Source organism: Herpailurus yagouaroundi, unplaced genomic scaffold (genome assembly GCF_014898765.1).
Source record: "Herpailurus yagouaroundi ecotype Mexico unplaced genomic scaffold, PumYag 192, whole genome shotgun sequence".
Lineage (NCBI taxonomy): Eukaryota > Metazoa > Chordata > Mammalia > Carnivora > Felidae > Herpailurus > Herpailurus yagouaroundi.
Genome location: NW_024412423.1, coordinates 680,553 through 705,245, shown reverse-complemented (window position 1 = coordinate 705,245; position 24,693 = coordinate 680,553). Strand labels below are relative to the sequence as shown.

Sequence of the window (24,693 nt, the reverse complement as noted above, 5' to 3'; positions counted from 1 at the left end):
TCTTGGGTACACCCTCAGACTAGGTGGCTGTGGGCAGCATCAGGCTTGTATCCTTCAAAAAGAGAGGGCTGCAGAAGTCGAGGGACTGATGTACTGACTGAAGCTAGGCTGTTTTCCTGGAGCTGAGCCAGTCGTCCTGACTCAGGCAAAGCCATGGGACCTAGGAGGAGGAGAGGCAGACCCAGAGGGGAAGCGGGGCTGTGTTCCCAGGAGCGGGGGGTGTAAATTGGATGAGAGAATCAACAGGAGCACACTACAGGGACCTGGGCCCCAGATTTAAGTCACCATTCAAAGTGGCGGTGGGGCGGGGGGGGCCCTCACCCATGGCATTGTGTATTGAGTCACTCTTGTCCATGTTTTGCAGCATCTTCATGACACAGTGAAGAGAAATCTTGATAGCACCACCCCCCCTCAGAATGGCGAGCAACAGAATGGCTACGGAGACCTCTTTCCTGGACACAAGAAGACCCGCCGAGAGGCCCCTCTGGGAGTAGCTGTCGCTTCCAATGGCTTGCCTCCAGCCTCTCCCCTGGGGCAGCCTGACAAGCCTGGCGCAGAGGCCCTGCAGGCCAGTGGGAAGCACTCACTGGGGCTTGACTCCATCAGTAAGAAGTGTCTGGCAGACTCCAGCCTCCACTTGAATGGAGGCAGCAACCCTGGTGAGCCGTTTCCTCTGAGCCTGAATAAAGAACTGAAGCAGGAGCCCGTCGATGACCTGCCTTGCATGATCGCGGGGGCCGGAGGCTCCATATCTCAAAGCAACCTCATGCCTGACCTCAACCTTAACGAGCAAGAGTGGAAGGAGCTCATCGAGGAGCTGAACAGGTCAGTGCCCGATGAAGACATGAAGGATCTGTTTAATGAGGACTTTGAAGAAAAGAAGGACCCAGAGTGTTCTGGTTCCGCCACGCAGACCCCCTTGGCACAGGACATTAATATTAAGACAGAATTCTCCCCAGCAGCCTTTGAACAAGAACAGTTAGGCTCTCCACAAGTGAGGGCAGGGTCTGCAGGACAGACCTTTATGGGGCCTTCAGCCGGCCCTGTGAGCACAGATTCACCAAGCCTCGGGGGCGCTCAGCCTCTATTCCACACCTCTGGTCAGCCCGGGGCAGACAATCCCAGTCCCAACCTGATGCCGGCATCAGCCCAGGCCCAGAATGCACAAAGAGCCCTCTCCAGTGTGGTGTTGCCCAGCCAGGGCCCGGGAGGGGCCTCAGAGCTATCCTCTGCTCACCAGCTCCAGCAGATCGCTGCGAAGCAGAAGCGGGAGCAGATGCTCCAGAACCCGCAGCAGGCCACCCCTGCACCGGCCCCAGGGCAGATGTCCACGTGGCAGCAGACAGGCCCCTCCCACAGCCCCTTAAACGTCCCTTATCCCATGGAGAAGCCCGCCAGCCCTCCTGGCTACAAGCAAGACTTCACCAACTCCAAACTGCTCATGATGCCCAGTGTGAACAAGAGCTCCCCTCGGCCCGGAGGCCCCTACCTCCAGCCCAGCCATGTGAACCTGCTGAGTCACCAGCCGCCAAGTAACTTGAATCAGAATGCCGTGACTAACCAAGGGTCGGTGCTGGACTATGGCAACACCAAACCCCTTTCTCATTACAAAGCAGACTGTGGGCAAGGTGGCCCTGCATCCAGCCAGAGCAAGACAGCCCTCATGGCTTATCTTCCCCAGCAGCTGCCTCATCTGAGCAACGAGCAGAATTCCTTGTTTCTGATGAAACCAAAGCCAGGAAATATGCCCTTCCGATCACTGGTTCCCCCTAGCCAGGTGAGCACGTGGCTTCCCTCGCTGTCACTCTGCATCCCTGTGGTCACTAGGTCTCCGGTGGTTGGGACAAAGAGGGTGGGAGGGAGCAGCTACGGTCATCCTTTGGGTCTCTGGAGAGTGAAAGTCAGGCAAACCAGGGTTGATTCTGAATAAATGAAAATCGGGTAAAATTCCCTAGTATAACTTGGTTTCAAATTTCCATACATTTGACACTGTACTTTGTCTAGTGTCTCTTGCATGCCACACAACTTAAAGTAAGTCATTTATGGCTGTATTTTGCAGATAAAGATCACGATCACATTTAATGTGCTCCTTAGAGGCTTTGCCTTTTTTTTTTTTTTTTTTTTTTAGTTTGTTTATTTGAGAGAGAGTAAGCAGGGGAGGGGCAGAGAGAGAGACAGGGAGAGAGAGAATCCCATGCAGGCTCTGATGTGGGGCTCAATCCCACAACTGTGAGTCATGACCTGAACCGATCTCAAGAGTCTGACACTCAGCTGACTGAGCCACCCAGGCTCCCCTGTTGTTTTTTTTTAAACCACTTTTCAGATTTCTGTGTTCAAAGTACCTTAAGATTTAGTAAGGTGAGAGAGAGCTGTTCCCCAGCACATCTAAACTGCATCTATTTAGTCGTGACGCTCAAGCCTAGCAGAGTCACATAGCTCTGTAGGGTGGAGAATGATCAAGTACCAGTTTTATCATGGTCGTTATTTGCATTTCTACTCCTGTTCAAGTATGTTCTAAAATGTCTCTTCCCTGGCAACTTTCGCCTGGCTAGGGGTCATTCCTTGACTTCCTCCAAGATAGAGTAGAGCACAGTTGCTTTCCTCACTCCACAGTATGTCCCAGACTGTCTTCCTCGTCTACATGTGTAGATTCCTTGATACTTGTTAACACTTGTGTGACAACAGTTGTGGCCCATGGCACGTGCCCTTTGTTTTGGTGTACTTCATCGTCTCCTGGTTATAGGCAAGGCTATAGTGAATACCCTTGTGGGTACCTTTGTGTATTTGTAAAATTTTAAAAATTAAAAAATCCAGTGCTGGTAATAATAATGAGGAAATTGATGTTCCTGTACTGGTGAGGGTGTGTAAATGGGCACAATGCTTGTGGGAAGTAATTTGGTGTCATATTCATATATATATATATATATATATATATATACATATATATATATATATAATATATATATGAATTCATTATATATATATAATTTTTTTTTTCTCTTATAAGTAGGCTTCATGCCCAGCATTGAGCTCAACGCAGGGCTTGAGCTCTTGACCCTGAGATCACAACCTGAGCTGAGATCAAGAGTCAGATGCATTGGGTGGCTCAGTTGGTTGAGCGTCCCGACTTTGGCTCAGGTCATGATCTCACGGTTCAGGAGTTCAAGCCCCACATCGGACTCTGTGCTGACAGCATAGAGCCTGCTTCAGATCCTCTGTTCCCCCTCTCTTCTCTCTGTGCCTCCCCCACTTGCTCTTGCTGTCTCTCTCTCAAAAACAAACAAAAAAAATGTTGGATGCTTAACTGAGACACCCACATGTCCCAGTATTTTTCATTAGCCATAAAAGTATTAATAAGCATTAACACATGATACCTCTGCAAGAAATCATCCCTTAAAAAAAAAAATAGGAAAGTTATATAGAAGATACTCATTGCATCATTATTTCTTATAGCCAAAAACTGGGAAGCTGTTTAAGCATTTCTCAACAGTCAGCAGGAGAGTACATGTGTAAATGTTGATACCTCCACTTATTTCAGCCAGTAAACTGCTACATAGCCACTAAAAGCATCCTTAAAAAAAATCAGGGGCGCCTGTGTGACTCAGTCGGTTTAAGTGTCCAACTCTTGATCTCGGCTCAGGTCATGGTCTCACGGTTTGTGAGATTGAGTCCCACATTGGGCTCCATGCAGACAATGTAGAGCCTGCTTGGGATTCTTTCTTTCTGTCTCTGCCTCTCTCTCTCTTTCTCTCTCAAAATAAATAAACTAAAAAAAAAAAAAAAAAAATGGTGGTAACTGCCACTTCAGTAGCACTTAGGGCCTCACAAACCTTCTGGCCCATAACCTTCTGGTGCGTGGGGTGAGGATATTACCTCAGGAGCTGTCTGCTCTAAGGTTAGATTCTTGTAAAGATTAAATGTATAGACATACAAGGACTAGAAAGGAGCTCAAAAAGTTGAACTTGCTTAAATGATCTTTGCCTTTTACCTTTTTCCCATTTTGAGTTAAATTTTCCCCTTTTAAATTAAAAGTCATGACAGGATAATATTGTATATATAGCCTTTGACCTGACTCTCACTTTTGGTCCATATAATTGAGAATATTTATTAAAGTTTTCATTGACACTTAGTATTTTTTGAGTGTGAACATCTGACAAAAGCCAAGCAGTCTCTTCTCAGGAAAATGCCATACACAAATGGACACATGATACAATTTCAGGCAGTTCAGGGACCATCCCACCACTGGGGACCCAAGGTTTGTACACTTGGAACATGGCATCTCCATCAATCATAGTTCCTCAGGGCATTCCTCCAGCAACCCATATGTACTCACACTTTCCAGAAAGTGAGCATTTAGAGGCTCCATTTGCATTCTGGAACTAAAGCATGCAAATATGAGCTTAAATGTAAAATCACACCTTTGCCGCTGGTGAACCGTAGGAGCCGCAGAGCTGACAGGTAGCTAGTGGCTGACTGTTCACCGCTGTGGCTGGATGCCCAGGTGTTAGCTCTTTTGGTCTCTGGCCTGGCCTGGAATGAAGCAGAGACTTCAAGAGAGAACCTGGAGCCAGGCCCTCACCGGGCACAGCTCGTCTGCCCTGATTGGGGCTCACAGACTTCACCATGTCTCCCTGACTTGAGGCCCTCTTACCTGTGTTGACAGGAGCAGAACCCGCCCGGCGTCCCTGTGCCAGCCCAGGCTGCCAGCGTGGGGAGCCAGCCACCAGCTGCGTCCGGGGCCAGCACTCACAGCAGCACCCCCTATCTCAGTAGCCAGCAGCAGGCAGCAGTAATGAAGCAGCACCAGTTGCTCCTGGACCAACAGAAACAGAGGGAGCAGCAACAGAAGCACCTGCAGCAACAGCAGTTCTTACAAAGGCAGCAGCAACTTCTGGCGGAACAGGTAAAGTGGGAGGTGGAAGGTGACCCCTCAGCACCCCCACTCTCCCCTGCCTCCCCAGTCACTGCCGCGGCTGCTAGCTCCATCGTGTGTGTGTGCGCGCGCGCGCGCTCAGCTTTAGCATATTTCTGTGTGCACACAGGCGTGCTCCGCTCCGATGTGTGCATGTGCGCTCATTTGCATGTCGTTTGCCATCTTAAAGCCCTTTCCAGGAGTGTGGCATTTCTCAGACAATGGTGGCCTGTTTCAGAAGTAGCTTTAATGTCACTTGGTGATCAGTGAAGGCAAATCTCTAGCTAAAACTTTATTTGTTAGGGACATTTTTCCACGTCCCTTGTCTACAACTGCCACAGCACCGAGCTCACTGGTCTGCCAGTTCACTGTGGGTCCCAGCTTTGTTGTAAATACAGAGTTTGTCAGAAGCCAGAATACAACAGAGGGAAATGAAAATGTCCCTGAGGTCCTAGAGTTCTAGAATCAGACCCGACAATCTCTTTCCAAGTCCTGCAGTTCACCCGCTTGGTCACCAAGGTTACGAGAGTTCTCAGGATTTTAAATTACATCTTCAAAGTCCTAACAGAAAAACCATCTACCCAGAAGATGAAGGTGATTGAGGATGACTTTGAAGCCCACATCACTGCCTCAGTTCTGCCACATGTATATAATATTTGTATTTATTACAGATATTTATTTATTTTTAAAGTTTATTTATTTTTGAGCAAGCAGAGGGGTAGCAGAGAGAGAATCCCAAGCTGACTCTGTACTGTCAGTGCAGAGCCCAATGCGAAGATCATGACCTGAGCCAAAGTCTGACGCTCAACCGACTGAGCCACCTAGGTGTTCCATTCTGCCATTTTTTTTTAACTTTTTTTAACGTTTATTTATTTTTGGGACAGAGAGAGACAGAGCATGAACGGGGGAGGGGCAGAGAGAGAGGGAGACACAGAATCGGAAACAGGCTCCAGGCTCTGAGCCATCAGCCCAGAGCCTGACGCGGGGCTCGAACTCACGGACCGCGAGATCGTGACCTGGCTGACGTCGGACGCTTAACCGATTGCGCCACCCAGGCGCCCCCCCATTCTGCCATTTTTTAAGATAACAGCTTTATTGGGATATGGTTCGCGTGACATATAATCCACCCACTTAAAGTGTATACAGTTCAGTAGTTTTTAGTATATCCACACAGGTATGCAACCATCACCACAGTCGACTTCGTCAGTTTTCACCCCCTAAAAAGAAACTGCCTGCCCAATAAAAGTCATCACCCATGTTGTGGCCTGTGGCAGCGTTCGCCTCTGCTTTATGTCTGGATCATATTCTGTCATTTGGAAAAGCTCCATTTGATTTATCCATTCATCGGTTGATAGACATTTGGTTTGTTTTCCGTGTTTATGGGCATAAGTTTTCAGTTCTCTTTAGTGTGTACGTACGGGTGGAATTGCCGGGGCATATGGTGGCTGTTACGTGTAACCTTGTGAGGACTTGCCAGACAGTTCTCCAGAGCAGCCATACCGTTTCACGTTCCCACAGTGGCGTGTGAGGGTGCCAGTTTCTCTGCATCTTTGCCGTACTTGTCTTTTTGATCCTGGCCATCCTTGTGGGTGTGAAGAGGTAGATCATCGTGGCTTTGATTTGCATTTCCCCGATCTGCCCTCCCCACATTTTTTTAAACTGATACGCCACTTTTTTTTTTTTTAATCATTGCTCCTTAGATCTGCCCCGTCCTTCTGTTTCCTACAATTTATTAAAAATCCCCCAAATGAAACCATGAGCGTTACCTTCACAGGAACCCATCTGTGAGAAACAAACCATAGCAGTTTACTTTTCTCTGATGTAACTGTTGTTTCTGTTCCATGTGGGTCTTATTGTACTGTTCTATTGTTCTTGGCATTTTCTAGGAGAAACAGCAGTTTCAGCGCCACCTCACGCGCCCACCTCCCCAGTACCAAGACCCAACCCAGAGCACCTTCCCACAGCAGGTTGGACAGTTCACAGGTGAGGGGATGTCTGAAGCGGCAGAGTCGGGCAGGGGAGGCAGGCACAGGACAGAGCAGGTGGTCCGTTCCACTCGTGCTGGCTTCTTGCTGTCTGCCATGCTATATGCTGGGGGCTAAATAGACTTGCTTATGTAAACCTTGGTCTGCCTATGGAGCCTGGCTTTCTAGTTCCCTTGCAGGCTAGGAGGAGAGGGTCACAGAGGCAGACCACCTTGGTCAGTACTCTGGCTGCACAGTCTTTTGAAGCATAATCATTTCTAGCTGGAGGCTAGCTTATCAACAGGAAATGGGTTCTGTAATTCTTTTTTTTTTTTTTTTTTAATTTTTTTTTTTTTTAACGTTTATTTATTTTTGAGACAGAGAGAGACAGAGCATGAACAGGGGAGGGTCAGAGAGAGAGGGAGACACAGAATCTGAAACGGGCTCCAGGCTCTGAGCTGTCAGCACAGAGCCCGACGCGGGGCTCGAACTCACGGACCGCGAGATCGTGACCTGAGCCGAAGTCGGCCGCTCAACCGACTGAGCCACCCAGGCGCCCCAGGGTTCTGTAATTCTTAAGAAGGTTCTTTGCTCCTGCCGTTATGTGCCTTCAAAAAAATGATGCTCTTATTTTCCAGATAAGGAGAGACTAAGTGTAGTTTGTGTGGCCTTTTGCTTCTGCTCTCTCTTCCTGTCCGCTCACTTCGGTGTCCCAGACAGCAGCATCAGCTGCCGACAGTTGACCACAGAGGGGCAGGAAACACTCTGAGGTCTTGGCTGATGCAGCTCAGATGTGCAAGGGAACCTGACTGCCCTTGCTCAGGCCTCACTCCAGAAACTCATAGATATGCCAGTTGACAGAAGCGGTAAAACCTGGTTGCACCTGCCTTTCTAGCTCTTCTTGGCCTATCTTCAAAACCTGTCCCTTTTTTGGTCAATGACTCTCACTCTAAAGCGTCCCAGGGAAAGCTGAGCACAGCTGTGTGCTCCTTAATTTTTTTTTTTAATGTTTGTTTACTTTTGAGTGAGAGAAATAGAACATGAGTGGGGGAGGGGCAGAAAGAGAGAGAAACACAGAATCAAGCAGGCTTCCGGCTCTGAACTGTCAGCACAGAGCCTGACACAGGGTTCAACCTCATGAACTGCGAGATCATGACCTGAGCCGAAGTCAGTTGGTTAACCGACTGAGCCACCTAGGCGCCCCATGGCTGTGTCCTGACTAGGAGCCTAGGTGGAGTTTTATGTGTGTGCTGACCAGACCGTGGAGCTGAAGTCTGCGGGCTTCTCAGGAGCCTGGGCCTCAGCCAGCCTTCCTGCCTTCATCGCATCTCACATGGTTCTGGGCTGTCACCGGGAGCAAAGGAGACTGTTTCCACCCTCCTCTGTCCCTCAGCCTAGTTCTTAAGTGCTGGTGGAGAGAGGGAGAGGAGGAACAAAGAGCTCAGTCATGGCCAGCCCCTGAATAGTACACCCCCGACCCACAGAAACCCATTTGGTGAGTGTTGTCACTGTGCATCCGTTGCTTAAGACAGAGCCCCAGACAGCAGGTTCCCTAAGGACAGGACCTCTCTGTCCTGTTCCCGGCCGTCTCCCCCATGCAGTGCCCGCCACTGATCAGTCAGCATCTGCTGCTTTCAGTCCCTCCCTCAGCCCCCTTGTTGTTCGGTGGTGTCAAGAACAGGATCTCACACTCTCCCTCTTTCACTCCCATGGTGCCATAGCTGGTACACCCCTCCCCTGATTGATTTGAGCAGCCCCCACCCAGCCCCCAAACCACTGTTGCGGTCCACTTACCCTGGGACTTTGCAACTGTGTCCTCCACGTGGCAGCCACAGCTCTTCTGAGTCTGGCCACGGCTATCTCTCCAGCCTTATCTCTAGCCAGTGGGATGCCCTCCCTGCACTCTGGCCATGGAGCTCCCCACATAGACCGCCTCTCGTAAATTTATGCCGTTGCACACACTCTCTTCTCTGTCTAGGATACTCTTTCTCCAAATGGTGAAATTGCTAAACTTCAACCCTTTTATTTATTTATTTATTTTTAATTTTTTTTAATGTCTTTATTTCTGAGAGAGAGAGAGCATGCACGAGCGGAGGAGAAAGAGAGAGAGAGAGACAGAATCTGAAGCAGGTTCCAGGCTCTGAGCTGTCAGCACAGAGCCCAGCACAGGGCACAGACTCACGAAACATGAGATCATGACCTGAGCCAGAGTCGGACCCTTAACCGACTGAGCGCCCCAGGTACCCCAAGAGGAAGTTTCTTCAGCCCTTTTAAAAAAAGCCAGTGTGTTTGTCACCATCTCTCTGAAGCCCTCCCCAAATCTTCCCAGGCATTGACCCTTCAGACCCCTGCACTCACATGGCCTGTTGCCCAGCTGTTGTTGTAACCCTGTTACACCACATGGAGCCTTTGCCTCCTGAAGGCAGACCCTGGGCTGGATCTGTCTGGGAGTCCCCAGGGCCGGCATGGACCTCCCACAGAGCAGAAATAGGGTGGGCTTTGGAAGGTTAAATCATCGAGTCTCCTGGCTTCTGCTGCCCTGGGGTGTTTGCCCCTTCCTCTGAGCCTGTCTTGAATTCCTCATTGCTCCAGACTGGCCTCCATTCCATCCTGTGGGAAACCTGCTTCCCTTTTGACTCCCAGGGCTGTCGTCTTTGAGATTCCATGGACGATAAGATGTCCAGTGTTCTGATTTTGTCTTTCATGCCAGAGAATAACGGCTGCATCTTGGGTCCTAAAGATGTCTCCGCAGCGGCAGTCCAGGAAACGCCAGCTTGATTGACTGACTTTTTTCTGTCTTCCAGGGTCCTCTGCTGCTGTGCCTGGCATGAACAACTTGGGTGCATCAAACCCCGGCTGTTCTCGAGCGTTTTCTCAGGCCGGGAATTTGATGTCAATGGGTCCTGGACACACTTCGGTTTCCTCTCTCCCCTCAAACTCAGGCCAGCAGGACCGGGGTGTGGCTCAGTTCACTGGCTCCCAGAGCCTGCCACAGAGCAGTCTCTATGGCCTGGCCTCCGGCATAACCCAGATAGTTGGCCAGCCCCCACCACAGGCCACCAACGGACATGCCCACATTCCACGGCAGACTGGCGTGGGCCAGAGCACCTCGGTCTCCGCTGCCTATGGGCAGAACTCTCTGGGAAGCTCCGGCCTCCCCCAGCAGCACAATAAGGGTACCCTGAACTCTGGTTTAACAAAGCCACAGGTCCCAAGGGTGTCCGCTGCCATGGGAAGCCAGAACCCCTCGTGGCAGCATCAGGGAATGCCGAACTTGAGTGGCCAGACCCCAGGGAACAACACCGTGAGCCCTTTCACGGCAGCCTCCAGCTTCCACATGCAGCAGGCCCACCTGAAGATGTCCAGCCCGCAGTTCTCCCAGGCGATGCCCAGCAGGCCCATGGCCCCCATGAGCTCGGCAGCCGCGGCAGGGTCCATGCTGCCCCCTGTGAGTGCGCAGCAGAGGACCGGAGCCCCTGCCCCAGCACCTCCCCAGGGAGCCCCGCAGCAGGGCTTGCCGGGCCTGAGCCCGGCCGCACCCGAGCTGGGGGCCTTCAGCCAGAGCCCTGCGCCATCGATGAGCAGCCGGGCGGGACTACACTGCACTCAGGCCTATCCCGTGCGGACCGCGGGCCAGGAGCTGCCCTTCGCCTACAGCGGGCAGCCGGGTGGCAGTGGGCTGGCCAGCATGGCCGGAGATGCTGACCTGATCGACTCCCTGCTGAAGAACAGGACTTCGGAAGAGTGGATGAACGATCTGGATGACCTGTTAGGGCCTCAGTAACTGGAGGATTTGTGGTGGTCTCAAATGTTCACACAGCCTGTATTTTTATTTTCAGATTCAAGAAAGAGCAACTACATTGGACCAAAAGCCCACGGCCTGGGGAGCTGGGTGGGTGGAGCCAGAGCCCCAGGGTGGAGGCCTGGCCTGGCCAGGCCAGGGTCTGCCGGGTGCACAGCTCCCAGCCAGCAGTTGTGGCCCGTCGGGCTGGCCCCAGCCCATCTGCTGGCTTTGTTGCCTGGTGTTGGGACAGCAGGATAGGGTTCTATGAGTGGTTTTCTATCCAAATGACCAAAAAACCAACAGTAAGAATGGTGAAACCCCACGATGGCAGGCTCATAAAAATCTCTGCCATTGTGTTGACTTAATCCAAGATTTCTCCTCTTTCCCCAGTGTTGGGGACAGGTTTTGTTGCAACTTTATATAGCAGAACTATTTGCAATTTGTAGCATAGAAAAGATTTTTTTTTTTTAAGATTTTAAGACAGATTAGGATAGGTGGTGGTTTAAATTGATTTTAAGTGGCATTGGAAACCTAGGGTTTCCTTTGGTTAAGAGCCCTTTTTATTCCTGCTCTTTGTCCGCTTTCAGGGGAAAGGGAGGGTCCCCGGGCAATCATTTCCGTCAGTACAGGCTGTGACTGCATGTGCCAAAAAGGAACAGGATGCCGCGAAATAGCAGAACTAGTGACACAGATGTGGTCACTCCAGCCGCGCTCCTCCTCCTCCCCCCAGAATGCTGTGCTTCCAGGACCCCAGGCTAAATGCCGAGATGGATTATTTGGGATTCCTGTGTCCCCTTTTGTTGTAAACCCTCCCCCTGTTCTGCAGTTTCTCTCAAAACTTGTATTTAATGCGTCAGGAAGGTGATCGTTGCTGTGCACAGACGTCTTTCCTTCACCCCATCTGCAGTTCCCATGACCTCTCTGCCTCCCCTTCTCTCCCCAGCACAAATGGAAAACCTCTTTAAGGCCACAGGTTACTAGACTGGAGGGGAAAGTCATTACGATTCCTTAGGGAGCCCTAGCATTGTAGTAGTGGGGCTGGTGTCCCCTCCCCAGAAAGCAAAGGTTTGGGGGAAGGAGGGAAAGAGGTGTGCACTGTTGGGCAGGGAGGCCACAGGCCGAGCCGCAGGTGAGAACTCCACTCTGTTTCACCACTTCTGCCTCTCTCCCTCGTCAGATGACGTGCACTTTTTGAAGAGAATGACTTTATAACACTAATACATCCTTTCTAAAGACGAGTGGATTTCTCTTTGAAGGTCTGTGAATTAATGGACTTTGGCTAAGCTAAGAGTCCGCAGAACAGAGTATTCCCCGTGGGCTGTTTCTGGAAACAAAGATGGAGAGAGCACTTCGGTTAGAACGAAAGCAAAATGGTAAGTGCAGGGCGAAACCCTTCTAAACAGAGTGTTGGAGAGAAAATAGGACACTGAAGAGAGTGGCTTCCATGTAGAGTGGTCCCTGGAGAAACCACAACCCCATTTTTATTTCCCTGGAGTCTCAAAGTGGGTGATTCAAGGAGTGTCATATGTAAAGAGTTAAGCCAAGGAAGAGATCCACGTGGGCAGCCCGAGTGGCTTTGAGGGGATGAATGGTTGCACACACATGGGTAATTATTTTGCACCAGCAGTGCCTTTCATGGGGGTAGTTGGACCCTCAGATCCTCTTCTCTAATAGCCATTTGCCACCTTGGGTGGTGTCTGGGCCATTTCCCCTTTAAACGCCCTCCCTGCCTTCCTCCTACTGAATCTAGCTCTCAAAGAAGGGAACGAATCCTAAAGCCAGTGAAGACTCCACCCTCTGAGTGAGTTCCCCAATCTAAAGGGGAAGAGGGGGACTTCAGTGGGTTTTCAACCAAAAATAGCGGGCTGCAGGCTGGTGATGAGTCCTTGTTCCTCTCCTGCTCTCCCCCTGGCCGCTCACCTCTGTCCCCTCCCGGGGAGGGCTGCCCCTGCCTTAGCCCTCGGGCCGCCGGACAGACAGCAGGCTTCTCGCTGCAGTGTCGGAGCAATAAAATGTGATGCTTGGGGTTCCCCCCCCCCCCAGGGAGCTGCCCATGGCTTTATTTATGAATCTGGTTTTTGGGTAGTCAAGGGGGGAGACTCCGCTTCAGTGCAAATCCCCTCTTCCAGGAGCCATGACTCACAAGAAAAGGGTGCTCGGACTTTGTTATACACATTTGCTTTGTGTAAATAAATGTTTACAATTTTATATTAAAGAGGAAATAAGCGTTAGAGTTTCTGACTGTATATTTTTTACTTTTATAGATTTTAAAACTATGATCCTTTATATATGTGTTTTGGGGGAGCTATGATAAGTTTTATGGCAAACAGTCGATATTGTTAACTTTCTATTGTCATCAAAGTACATAAAAATCCTGTTAATCCCCTTATCCTCCTACTGCCCTTAACTCTGGTATACACCAAAAAGAAATCTTTACTCTCCTTCTTTTATCATTATAAAGTAATAAAAGTATTTTGCTAGTATGGAAACCGCCTGTGCATTTGGCTTCACGTGGCTGCACCCACAGTGTGGGAGGTTGGAAGTGGACCCGGACATGACTTCTTTGGTGGCTGATTTCCTTTGGCAGTTTTCCCCTTTCCTTCGGTGGAGGGAGAAGGGACGTCTGCTTTGGTTTACCTCAGTGATGATGGGTAGGAGGGTAGGACTCGGGACCACCAGCCTCTCCCCTCTCTGGGACCCAGCCCTGCCCTTGTGTCTAATGGAGGGAGGTGGACCAGATAACTCAGGGATACTCTAGGTCCTTAGCAGTGTAAAGGTTTCACTCGAAACCCTTAGACTCACCCTCAGAGCAATTCTCCAGGTCCTGTTTAGTTGCCTTTTTTTTTTAATACTCATTTTTGAGAGAGAGTGTGACTGAGGGAGGGGCAGAGAGAACGGGGACAGAGGATCCGAAGCAGGCTTGGCACTGACAGCAGTGAGCCCAATGTGGGGCTCAAACTCAAACTCACCAACCATGAGATCATGACCTGAGCTGAAGTCGGACGCTCAACCGACTGAGCCAGCCAGTTATCCCTGGTTCCATACTCAGTTTCTCTATAATGGGGGGCAGAGCCCAACCACTGCTGTCATCTTCGAGATCAAGAGCTGCAGATATTCCCATCGCTGTGTCATGTTACTCTCAGAGCTGGAGGATCAAGGGGGTCCTTGATTCTGAGTAGTAAAAAAAAAAAAAAAATCAAAATCTTTGTTAGTTCTATCTCCCCCCAAACCCAATGCCATTTCTTCTTTTTGATACTTGGCTGTGCAGTAAGACACTTTTCTTAAGTTCTGTGTGTTAGAGTGGACGTAATTCTATATTTGTGACAGCCAAATCTGCCCACCAGCCAAGTATGTTCCACAAAGGGACCCAGAGGACCTCCATCTACCAAAAAGAGGCACCACATTGTTGAGAAGCTGGGTGGCCATTCCTCTGGGGCCCAAACTGACAGAAGAAGATGTTGTAACAGAACCGGGCTCCCTGATAGCAATGGGATCTAGAGGATCCCACAGCAATAGGACCAGGTGGTAGCTCGGGCCTTTCAGAGGCCATGAGGGAGGACCAGACTCCCAGAGAGCTAGGGAGCTATGAATGGACCACGGTGTGGCCAGAGGCAAATGGCTGGGCAGCTGACAGGGGTTGGCTTCCTTTATACAACTGGAAGGACTCAAGGGATCGTTGGCCCAATGGCTGAGGGAAGCTGCCCCAAGATGAAGTCACAAAACATTACCCAGTTCCCAGACATGAGGCAATTCTCAGGCTCAGAACCCCTTGTCCAGAGGAGAGACTGGATCTCATGAGGGAGGCCTCTCCCACATGGCTGTGAGGAATGCAGTAATGGTTGTCCTGGTCCTTCCCAGAGGGGCCTCCAGCCATTTATTTACTCAGAGAACTGTACATACCCCAGGAAGAGGAATACTTGGCGTTGCTTTAGGATTGCCCTTGAACACAGGTGCCTTTGATACCTGAGGAAGTCAAGTGTCATCAGGACTCTGGTTAGGTTAGGGGAGTAAAAGTGGGTACACAGTAAATGGAGTCCTGGCCCCAGGCCCAGCTCACAGTGGGATGGCTGGGTTCACAGCTCTGCCTGGTCATTTCCCTGGCCTTGATCTTCAATCAGAGTGGACACCCTTGCTTGTTGTAGAAACCTTCCATTGGTCAGGTGGAAACCTCCTGTGCTGGGAAAAGGGCTTTTGAATGGACTAGCTATGGTGGCGGGGGGGGGGGGGGGGTAGCGCAGGGAGGGGAGGTACGGTGCTCTGCATGATGCCAGCAGCATGGCTGTGACTCACCGAGGCTGCTCTAGCTCTGTTACTGCTGAACGTCCAGCCTGTCAGCAACAGAGACCAATGCCAAGCCTCTGAGCCCATCTCTTGTGACTAGCCACTTACTTGGTAGTATGTTAGTCCCTCCCATGCTGGAAAGGGTGGTGATTCATCTTTATTTTTTTGTTCTTTTCTGGCTTTTCGTTTCGATAAAATTTTACATTTGTGAAAAGAGAACAAAGATCTCAAAAACACGCCAAGTTGTAGCAGACACAAAAGACCACGTATCATAGGAATATAGGAATGAATCCCTTTATGTGAAATGTCCAGAAAAGGCAAACCAGCAAAGACAGAAACAGATCAGTGGTGGCCTGGGGCTGGGACTTACTGGGGTGATGAAATTGCTCTAAAACCAGATCATGGTGATGCTCTGCACAACTGAGCAAATATACCAGAAGTTGAATTGTACATTTAAAATGGGTGAATTTTATAGCATGTAAATTATATACCTCAACAAAGTTGCTTTTTACAATAGTACAAAGAATGCTTCATACGGTTCACCCAGCTTCCTCACATGTTCATCTTTTACAACAGTATGATTTTTTTTCTTTTTTCTTTTTTTTTAAGTCAGCTTCATGTCCAGCACAGACCCCAACATGGGACCTGAACTCACAACCCCTGAGATCAAGACCTGGGTTGAGATCAAGAGTCAGATGCTTAACCAACCAAGCCACCCGGCACCCCAACAACAGTATAATTATTAAAAACAGGAAATTAGGGTACCTGGGTGGCTCAGTTGGTTAAGCATCCGACTTTGGCTCAGGTCATGATCTCGCAGTTCATGAGTTTGAGCCTTGCATCAGGTTCTGTGCTGACAGCACAGAGCCCACTTTGAATCTTCTGTCTCTCTGTCTCTCTGTCTCTCTCTCTCTTTGCCCCTCCCCTGCTCATGCTCTCTCTCTCAAAAATAAACATTAAAAAAATAGGAAATTAACACCAAAACAGAGACTGTTAACTAATCAACAGATCTTATTCATTACAGTTGTCCTGTAATGATGCCCTTTTTCTGGTCCACGATCGCATCCAGGATCACATTGCATTGAGTCGTCAGGCCTCCTCATTCTCCTAATCTGGCTCAGTCCCTCAGTCTGTCCTTTGTGTCCTTGGCACCAGCCATTTTGCACATCCTGGAATGGACACAGAGTCCAGGTGTGGCTCTCTGGCTGTCCTGCCAGTGAGGGTTCAGAGTGCTTGACCTTCCAGTACAGAATACATCCTGTCACCTTGGATTGGATCAAGTGCCTCTCCACAGCAATGACATGTGGATGCATGGCAGCAGGATCCAATGTGCTGTATCTCCCTCTGGACACCCAGAATTTGCTGACCTGAAGAGCAATGGAAAGACTGTTGAAAGGTACAGGTCAGAGGGCACCAGGGTGGCTCAGTGGGTTAAGTGTTCAGCTTCTGCTCAGGTCATGATCTCACAGTTCGTGGGTTCGAGCCCCACTTCGAGCTCTGTGCTGACAGCTCAGAGCCTGGAACCCGCTTCTGATTCTGTGTCTCCCTCTCTCTCTGCCCCTCCCCTGCTCATGCTCTCTCTCTCTCTCTCTCTGTCTCTCAAAAATAAACACAACAAAAGGTACACGTAAGGAACCAGATTAGTGATAAGACTTTCCAAGGAAAGGATGCCATCCTCTTGCCTCTACCCTTCCTCTAGGAAGGGGTATACACCCCAGATCAGTGACTGGGACATGGGGCTGCAGCTCCAATAGGTAGGAGACGGGAGGGAGAGGGGCAACCCAAGAGTAGAAGTAGAGGTGGCCTAGAGGTGGCCCTGCTTGTTGTCACTCCAGAGACCCATTGGGAGAGCTTGTGCTTTCTGTCCTGAAACTTTAGGCTGTGTGCATCCAGAGACCCTGGCTCCCAAAGGGAGAACATACCCACCAGAAGACACAGCAGGAGTCCCATTAGGCTTTAAGTTACAGCTGCCTCCTGGGTCCTTTGAGCTCAGAGGAAGAGGCCAGGGTCCTGGCAAGAGGAGTTGACCTTGACCATTAAGGGAGGAGGGTGAGGTTCCACACTGGGGAGGCAGAGTGCATTCCACCCCGCTGACCCCATGCTGTGTCTCTTGGTATGATTTTGGTGATGAGTGGACAGGTGTGCCCACCATGCATTGATAGTGCTGGGTGACCAGGGGCTCAGACTCTTCCAGGTATATGGGTCTGGGTCGGTCTTGGTGACCCCTCCAGGTAAGCTGAAGTGCTAGCTGAGGGTGAGGGCAATCTAGACTGGGTGGTAGAAGACGGAGGTGATGAAGCCTGAAACCAGCTGTTGTGTGTTCCACCAGCCTTTTTTTCTTAAGTTTATTTATTTTGAGAGAGAGAGAGAGAAAGAGAGAGAGAGAGAGGAGGGGAGGGGTAGAGAGAGAGAGAGGGAAAGAGAGAGAGAGAATCCCAATCAGGTTCCGAGATATCAGTGCAGAGCCCAACATGGGGCTTGAACCCACGAACCATGAGATCATAACCTGAGCTGAGATGAAGAGTCCCATGCTCAACCCACTGAGCCACCCAGGCGCCCCGCCCACTAACCTTATTTTAAATTTCCCCAGGAAACGAGTCCTGAGTCGTAAGGTGCCACTTGCTGGGGGACTGAACTTACTGTATAAAGAGGGCCCAAAGGGACGCCTGGGTGATGCAGGTCATGAGCTCAGGGTTGGTGAGTCCCAGCCTCGCACTGGGTTCGCTGCTGAGGGCGTGGAACCCGCTTGGGATCCTCTGTCCCCCTCTCTTTGCCCCTCCCCCGCTCGCACTCAATCTTGAAAATAAACATTTAAAATAAAAAAAATAAAGAGGACGAGTGGTGCAAGGTGCGGACTCTAGGTGTCGCTGTGGCGCGCCCCCAGTGCTGCGGGCGAAGGCCAGAGGGATTCTCCCTGGGACTGGCGTTGAATAGGGAGCTTCGCAGCTCCACCTAACGTACCCTACGCAGGGCCGCCCGCTCTCAATGCCTGGTCGCTTTGGGGGTCCAGAGGCCCGACCTGCCTCCCCAGTTCGGGGCCACCCAGTGGGCCGGCCCGGCTGCAGGACCCCCTTGGCAGCCGGGCCGCAGCCACATCACAGCTCAGCTGGCCGCCCTGCCCTGCTTTCTACCCGGACTTCTCCCACAAGCCATGCACGTTCCGGGGCCCAATCCCCAAATCCTGTTTCTGAGCAACTCGCTCAATGCAAACAGGAGGCTTTGCGTTTGTTTTGTTGAGAAGGTAAGTTTATCAGCGTTTCAGAGACTTCTTTTTGGTCCCCAAAATGGTCCCTTGAAGGCCCGCCCTCCTCTCTCTTGGAAGAGCGTGAGGGAATGAAAACGGCTGTTTCCCGCCACTGTGGTCTACCACGATTCATGGGGCTTCTGGAAATGAGCAATTTCAGTGTTGCGGGGTTTTTTCTTCTGATTTTAAGCTATTTTAAGATTGTTCGGTAGAGGGGGAGGGGCGCCTGGGTGGCTCAGTTGGTTGAGCACCGGACTCCGGCTCAGGTCCTGATCTCCCTGTTTCCAGGTTCCAGCCCCGGGTGGGGCTCTGTGCTGACAGCTCACAGCCTGGAGCCTGTAAATAAACATAAAAAAAAAAAAAAAAAAAAGATTGTCAGGATGAGGGGTGCTGGCTGGCTCAATCGGCAGAGCATGCAACTCTCAATCTTGGGGTCCTGAGTTCAGGTCCCACTTTGGGTGTAGAGATTACTTTAAAAGTAAGTAAATAAAGAAAAATAAAATCATCAGGTAGAGAATTTCAGTGAATCTTGGCTATGATATTTAAATTCGTATCCATGTAATATTGATACTGGCCAGAGAACCTGTTCCGAACTCAGGTTCTGCTCGATGCTTGAAAATCAATATCCCAGAGACAAATTATGGCGGGAAAGGAAAGGGTTTATTCAGGAAGCCAGCAGCCCAAAGAAAGCTGGAGGGTTTTTAAACTTTTTTTTTTAATGTTTTATTCATTTTTGAAAGAGAGCAAGTAAGGGAGGGACAGAGAAAGGGACAGAGGATCTGAAGCGGGCTTTGCATTGACATCAGTGAGCCCAACGTGGGACCTGGACTCTTGAGCCGTGAGATCATGACCGACAGTTGAGCCGAAGTGGGAGGCTCAACTGAGCCACCCCGGGAGGCCCCATGCTGAAGGGTTTGAAAGGGGAAAAGCTGGGAAAAGGGAGTGGGGTTCTGTGCAGGAGAAGCAGGTGCCCAGGCCACGTGACTCTGAACAGACTCACTGGCATCAGTGACAGGTGTTTTTCAAATATAGTCAGGCCTTATCTTCTGGGAAACTCTGGTCCTTTACTCAAGGCCAGTGGGCTGCAGATCTCAAGGAAAGTAAGTTCTGCTACAGACTAAGGGACTTATGTCACCAAGCAAGGTGTGAGTTCTTTCTCTCTCTGTCTCAAAATAAATAAATAAACTTAAAAAAAATAAATTCTTATTTTACTCAATGGGTTATAATTCCTTGTTACTATGTATTTTGATGTCCATACTGTCCAGGTTTGGCCGGTGGGAATCCCTTCAAACTGGCTCCTGTCCTTTGGACATGCCTCCATCTGCCTTTGAGCATTTCCTTCTTTTCTTTTTAAGTTTATTTATCTATTTTGGGAGGGAGAGGGGGAGGGAGAGAGAGAGAGAGAGAGAGAGAGAGAGAGAGAGAGAGAGTGGGAGAAGGGGAGAGAGAGAATGAAACAAGGAGAATCACAAACAGGCTCCACACCATCAGCTTGGAGCCTGCATGAACTGTGAGGTCATGACCTGAGCCGAAATCAAGTTCAACCAACTGAGCCACCCAGGAGCCCTGAGAATTTATTTTTAATTTAAGAATTTATGAATTCACGATGATTCAAGTAAGTAAATAAGTGGAGAAGGGGAAGCTCTTTTTCACTACTAAATGTAAAAAGAATGATGGAATTAGAGAATCATTTGGCTACCATCACAATAAGTGATTCAGGTAAGAGCCACTAATGGTTGTTGTAAAATCAGTTGGTGGACGTTTGAGGAGTAAGGGAATTTTTTTTATAGAACCTCAAAGTATGACCCAGAAAGATAAGTTTCAATGGGAAAAAGAGTTACTTTTGTCAAACATCAACAAAGCCAGACTTTAGGTAAGGGAATTAAAAACATAGTGGGAACTCCAGCAGAGTCAGGGACGTGAAACATTACAAGAAGCAGATAAGAGGGTTGGTCACTGTCATTGTCAAAATGATGCACTTCTTTTTTGATTATTATTTTAGGGAGACAGAGAGAGAGAGCGAGAGAGCCCAAGCAGGGGAGGGGCAGAGAAAGAGGAAAAAGAGAATCAGGTCAGGAGCCCATCTTCTGGCTGGAACGAATGGTGAATTCTTTTGTCAGCCTTTATCTTTTCCAGACTGGCACTCAAAAGGGCTGAGTCATTTCAGTGGCTTAGGCTGCTGGAAGCCATGGCAGAATGTGGGCAGAGTCCCTTAGTGCAAAGCAAGGGGTTTGAATGGAGTCAGTGTGCTGAGAGTTCTTACAGATCTATCTCACTTTACAGTAGAGAAACCAACAGACACCATGTTAACAGTACGGCTAAAACATCTCCAGGAACAAGGCTCAGTCGGCAGAGCATGCAATTCTTGATCTTGGGGTTGTAAGTTCAAGCCCCATGTTGGGTGTAGAGACTACTTAAAATCTCTGAAAGAAAAAACCATCTCCAGGAACAGGACAGACTGATATCACGTACCTCCTGACAGTGCATCAAGAAAAACACAGGGCCATTCCCCTGCCCCTCCTGCTCAAAGCACATGATCGATTATAATCAGCTGAAATGTCAGATAAAATCAAATCAGTGGACTTCTGCAAAATAACTGGCCTGTGCTCATGAAAGACAAAGATCTGTGAACTGAAGAACTCTTCCAGGCTAAAGGAGACTGAATGCCCTTGACAGTGAACACAACACAGAATCCTGGAGTTTCTTTCACCATAAGGACAGGTAATATCTGGTTAAAGTCTGTTGATTCAGTTATGGTAGTCTTTTTTTAAACTGATATATACTTGACATATAACATGATATTAGTTTCCGGTGTACAGCATAATGATTTGATATTTATGTATATTGATAATGGTATCCTCTCTTTTTTTTTAAGTTTATTTATTTTGAGAGAGAAGAGAGAGCAAGTGGGGGAGGAGCAGAAAGAGAGGGAGAGAGAATCCCAAGCAGGCTCTGCATAGCTTGACGTGGGACTTGAGATCATGATGTGAGCCGAAATCAAGAGTTGGTTGCTTAACCGACTGAACCACCCAGGCTTGCTGGTATTGTCTTTTTTTTTTTTTAATTGATGTATAATTGGTATATAATATGATATTAGTTTCACGTGTACAGCATAATGATTCAATATTTGTATATATTGATAACGGTATTGTCTTTTTTTAAGTTTGTTTATTTATTTATTTATTTATTTTGAAGAGAAGAGAGCACAAGTGGGGCAGGAGCAGAGAGAGAGAGAGAGAAAGAGAAAGAGAATACCAAGCAAGTTCCACACCATCACTGCAGAGCCCAACTCAAGGCTTGATCTCATGAACCTGGAGATCATGACCTGAGTCAAAATCAAGAGTCAGTCACTTAACCAACTGAGCCACCCAGGGTCCCTGGTATTGTATTGTATTGTATGTATGTATGTATGTATGTATGTATTTTAATATTTATTTATTTTTGAGAGAGAGAGAGACAGAGTGTGAGTGGGCGAGGAACAGAGAGAGAGGGAGACATAGAATTTGAAGCAGGCTCCAGGCTCTGAGGTGTCAGCACAGAGCCCGATGCGGGGCTTGAACCCAAAGAACCATGAGATCATGACCTGAGCTGAAGTCGGACACTTAACCGACTGAGCCACGCAGGAGCCTTCTTTTTTTTTTTTACTTTAGAGAAAGAGAATGCCTTTTTTTAAATTGGGATATAATTGACATATAACATGATATTAGTTTTAGGTGTACAGCATAATGATTCGATATTTGTATATATTGATAATGGTATTGTCTTAATGTTAATTTCCTGATTATGCTAATTGTACTGTAGCTATATGAGAATGTTTATGCACATGGAAGTATTGAAGAGCAAAGGGGCATCTTGTCTGCAAATTGTGTGTGTGTGTGTGTGTGTGTGTGTGTGTGTGTGTGTGTGTTAAGAGAGAGAGAGGGAGAGAAAAGACACAGATAAATCAAATACAATAAAATGAGAGAAACCTAAGTGAAGAGTATACCACAATGCTTTATATTCTTTCAAATTTTCTGAAATTATGTTTAAAAGCATTTGGAGGGAAAAAATGCAACCCCAGCAGGCAAACCAACCCCCAGTGGATTAGAGACCTGAGTATACAAGACGAAGGTAACAGTGAAACATGGATAAACTTCTTACAGTAAAATTAAGAGCTTCTGTGGGGCGCCTGGGTGGCTCAGTCAGATGAGTGTCTGACTCTTGGTTTCGGTTCAGGTCATGATCTCCTGGTTCGTGAGTTCGAGCCCTACATCGGGCTCTGTGCTATCAAGGTGGAGCCCACTTCCAATCCTCTGTCCCCCCCCCCCCCCCGTACTTCATCCGCTCATGCTCTTTCTCTCTCAAAAATAAATAAACATTAAAAAATAAATAAACATTAAAAAATAAATTAAGAGCTTCTGTGCATTGGAAGCCACTGTAAGGACCCTCTGGTCAAAGGGAGCCCCTCTCTGGGCCAGTTTTGGCCAGTGGCTAAGGGAGAGGTTCTGGGAGGGGGCCAAGGTGGTGGGTGATGCAGACACTGACTTGTGCCCTAGACCCCCACTCAGCCAATACCAAGCATCCCTTCCCTTGTGTGATGGTCTTCTGTTGTGACTTTTTGTGTGCCCTAGAACCACAGTCCCATAGACCAGTGACAGGTGGCTCTGGCCACATACTCACTTGGTGCCCCAGTGTGCCATGGTCCCATGGTCAAGTTTTGCTTCGTTTTTGGAATGATGTACATTTCCTGGTGGGGAAGGCATAGCCCTGCTCCGGGACCCAAGGGCTGTGCACCAGGACTCTTACTGGGGCTTGCCAGAAACACATGACATCTCTTTCTCTATCACAGACACTTCCAGCTCGAGGGGATCTGCTGGACCTGGTGGGCCAAGCAGGGGGGTACTCACCCTGCAACCTGGCCCTGCTGCAAAGGCCTTTCCTTGCCCTTGGTCTTTTTCACAGCTGGCAGCCTTCTGCGTCATCTGATAAATGTGTCACAGTAGGGTCCCTGAGTGTGGAATATGCCACATCCCCAACTCAGAGACCTACCAAGTCTTGTGTTCCTTTTTTCATGCAAACTGCAATAACCTGTATTTACTTCTTTTTTTAACTCTTTTTTTTAATGTTTTATTTATTTTTAAGAAAAATAGAAAACACGATCAGGGGAGGGGCAGAGAGAGAGGGGGGACAGAGGATCCAAAGCATGCTCCACACTGACAGCAGAGAGCCCGACATGGGGCTCGAGGTCACGAACCATGAGATCATGACCTGAGCTGAAATCGGACACTCAACCAACTGAGCCACGCAGGTGCCCCTGTATTTACTTCTGAGGGGATTTCCAATAGGCCACTGACTAGCAGCCTCATTGAGGTGACGAGTCCCTGGCCTTTCGGAGTGTGTGTCTCACCAAGGCCACTGATGTACTCAGCATTTCCTGTTCCACAGGTCAATCACACGACGTCATCCATATGATGGACCAATGTGATCTTGGGGGAATGCCCAGAGCATTAAGGTTCCTCCGAAATGTACTATGACAGAGAGTGGGACAATTAAAATGGTCCTGGGGTTGGGGTGCCTGAGTGGCTCAGTGGATGAGCGTCTGACTTCGGCTCAGGTCATGATCTCATAATTTGTGAGTTTGAGCCCCGCATCACGCTCTGTACTGACAGCTCAGAGCCTGGAGCCTGTTATGGATTCTGTGTCTTCCTCTCTCTGACCTGCCCCTGCTTGTGCTCACTCTCTCTCTCAAAATTAAATAAACATTAAAAAAATATATATACAATAAAATAGTCCCAGGGCAAGCCTAAACGCGTAATGCTGTCCATCCCGTGTGAATCCAAACTGCTTCCAATCCTCTTTCCATTTTTTAAAATTTATTTAAAATTTATTTACTTTTTATTTTTTAAAGGATTAATTTTCTTTTTTTAAATTTTTAAATGTTTTTTAATTTATTTTTGAGAGAGACAGAGTGCAAGCGGGGTAGGGACAGAGAGAGAGGGAGACACAGAATCCGAATCAGGCTCCAGGCTCCGAGGGGTCAGCACAGAGCCTGACACGGGGCTCGAACTCACGAACCGCGAGATCATGACCTGAGCCGAAGTCAGAGGCTTAACCGACTGAGCCCCCCAGGTGCTCCCATCCAATCCTCTTTTCAGATGAGAATGGAAATGATCACATCCAGTGGCTCTGCATCATCTCCTGTGTAACGTGCTCAACTATTCCACATCTGGCCGCTGCAGTGAGGGCTGCGACCAGGCTGGGTGCCTGTCATCTGCCAGGACTCATGTGCTCTTTGTAGGGGCCAGACTAGTGAATATAACCTGGGGGTGGTGGTGATAGGAACCACCACCCTCCAACCTTTAAGGCTTTCGGTGTGGCACTAATCTCTGTCTTTCCTCTCAGAGGCAGTATTATTCTGTAACATACTCTCTTGGTGAGTGGGTAACAGTTTCAGGAGATTCTGCTTGGCTTTTCCTACTCCAATACCTCTTACTCTATGGGCCAAGGAGCCAATGTGTGAATCTGCCTG

General features: G+C 48.9%; 2 protein-coding genes across 2 annotated transcripts in view; both read left to right on the top strand.

The window, feature by feature from the left end:
* Positions 1-13,149, top strand: part of MAML1 (mastermind like transcriptional coactivator 1) — a 43,329-nt gene extending 30,180 nt beyond the window's left edge. The window contains exons 3-6 of the mRNA XM_040444193.1: positions 365-1,777; positions 4,664-4,903; positions 6,799-6,895; positions 9,681-13,149. Of these exons, the coding sequence (XP_040300127.1) occupies positions 365-1,777; positions 4,664-4,903; positions 6,799-6,895; positions 9,681-10,660 (2,730 nt within the window). The 3' untranslated portion in view covers positions 10,661-13,149. The remainder of the gene's footprint in view (positions 1-364; positions 1,778-4,663; positions 4,904-6,798; positions 6,896-9,680) is intronic.
* Positions 13,150-17,913: 4,764 nt separating this feature from the next.
* LTC4S (leukotriene C4 synthase) overlaps positions 17,914-24,693 on the top strand; it is a 16,069-nt gene continuing 9,289 nt past the window's right edge. Inside the window, exons 1-2 of the mRNA XM_040444191.1 lie at positions 17,914-18,182; positions 20,469-20,906. Coding sequence (XP_040300125.1) covers positions 20,849-20,906 — 58 coding nt within the window. The 5' untranslated portion in view covers positions 17,914-18,182; positions 20,469-20,848. The remainder of the gene's footprint in view (positions 18,183-20,468; positions 20,907-24,693) is intronic.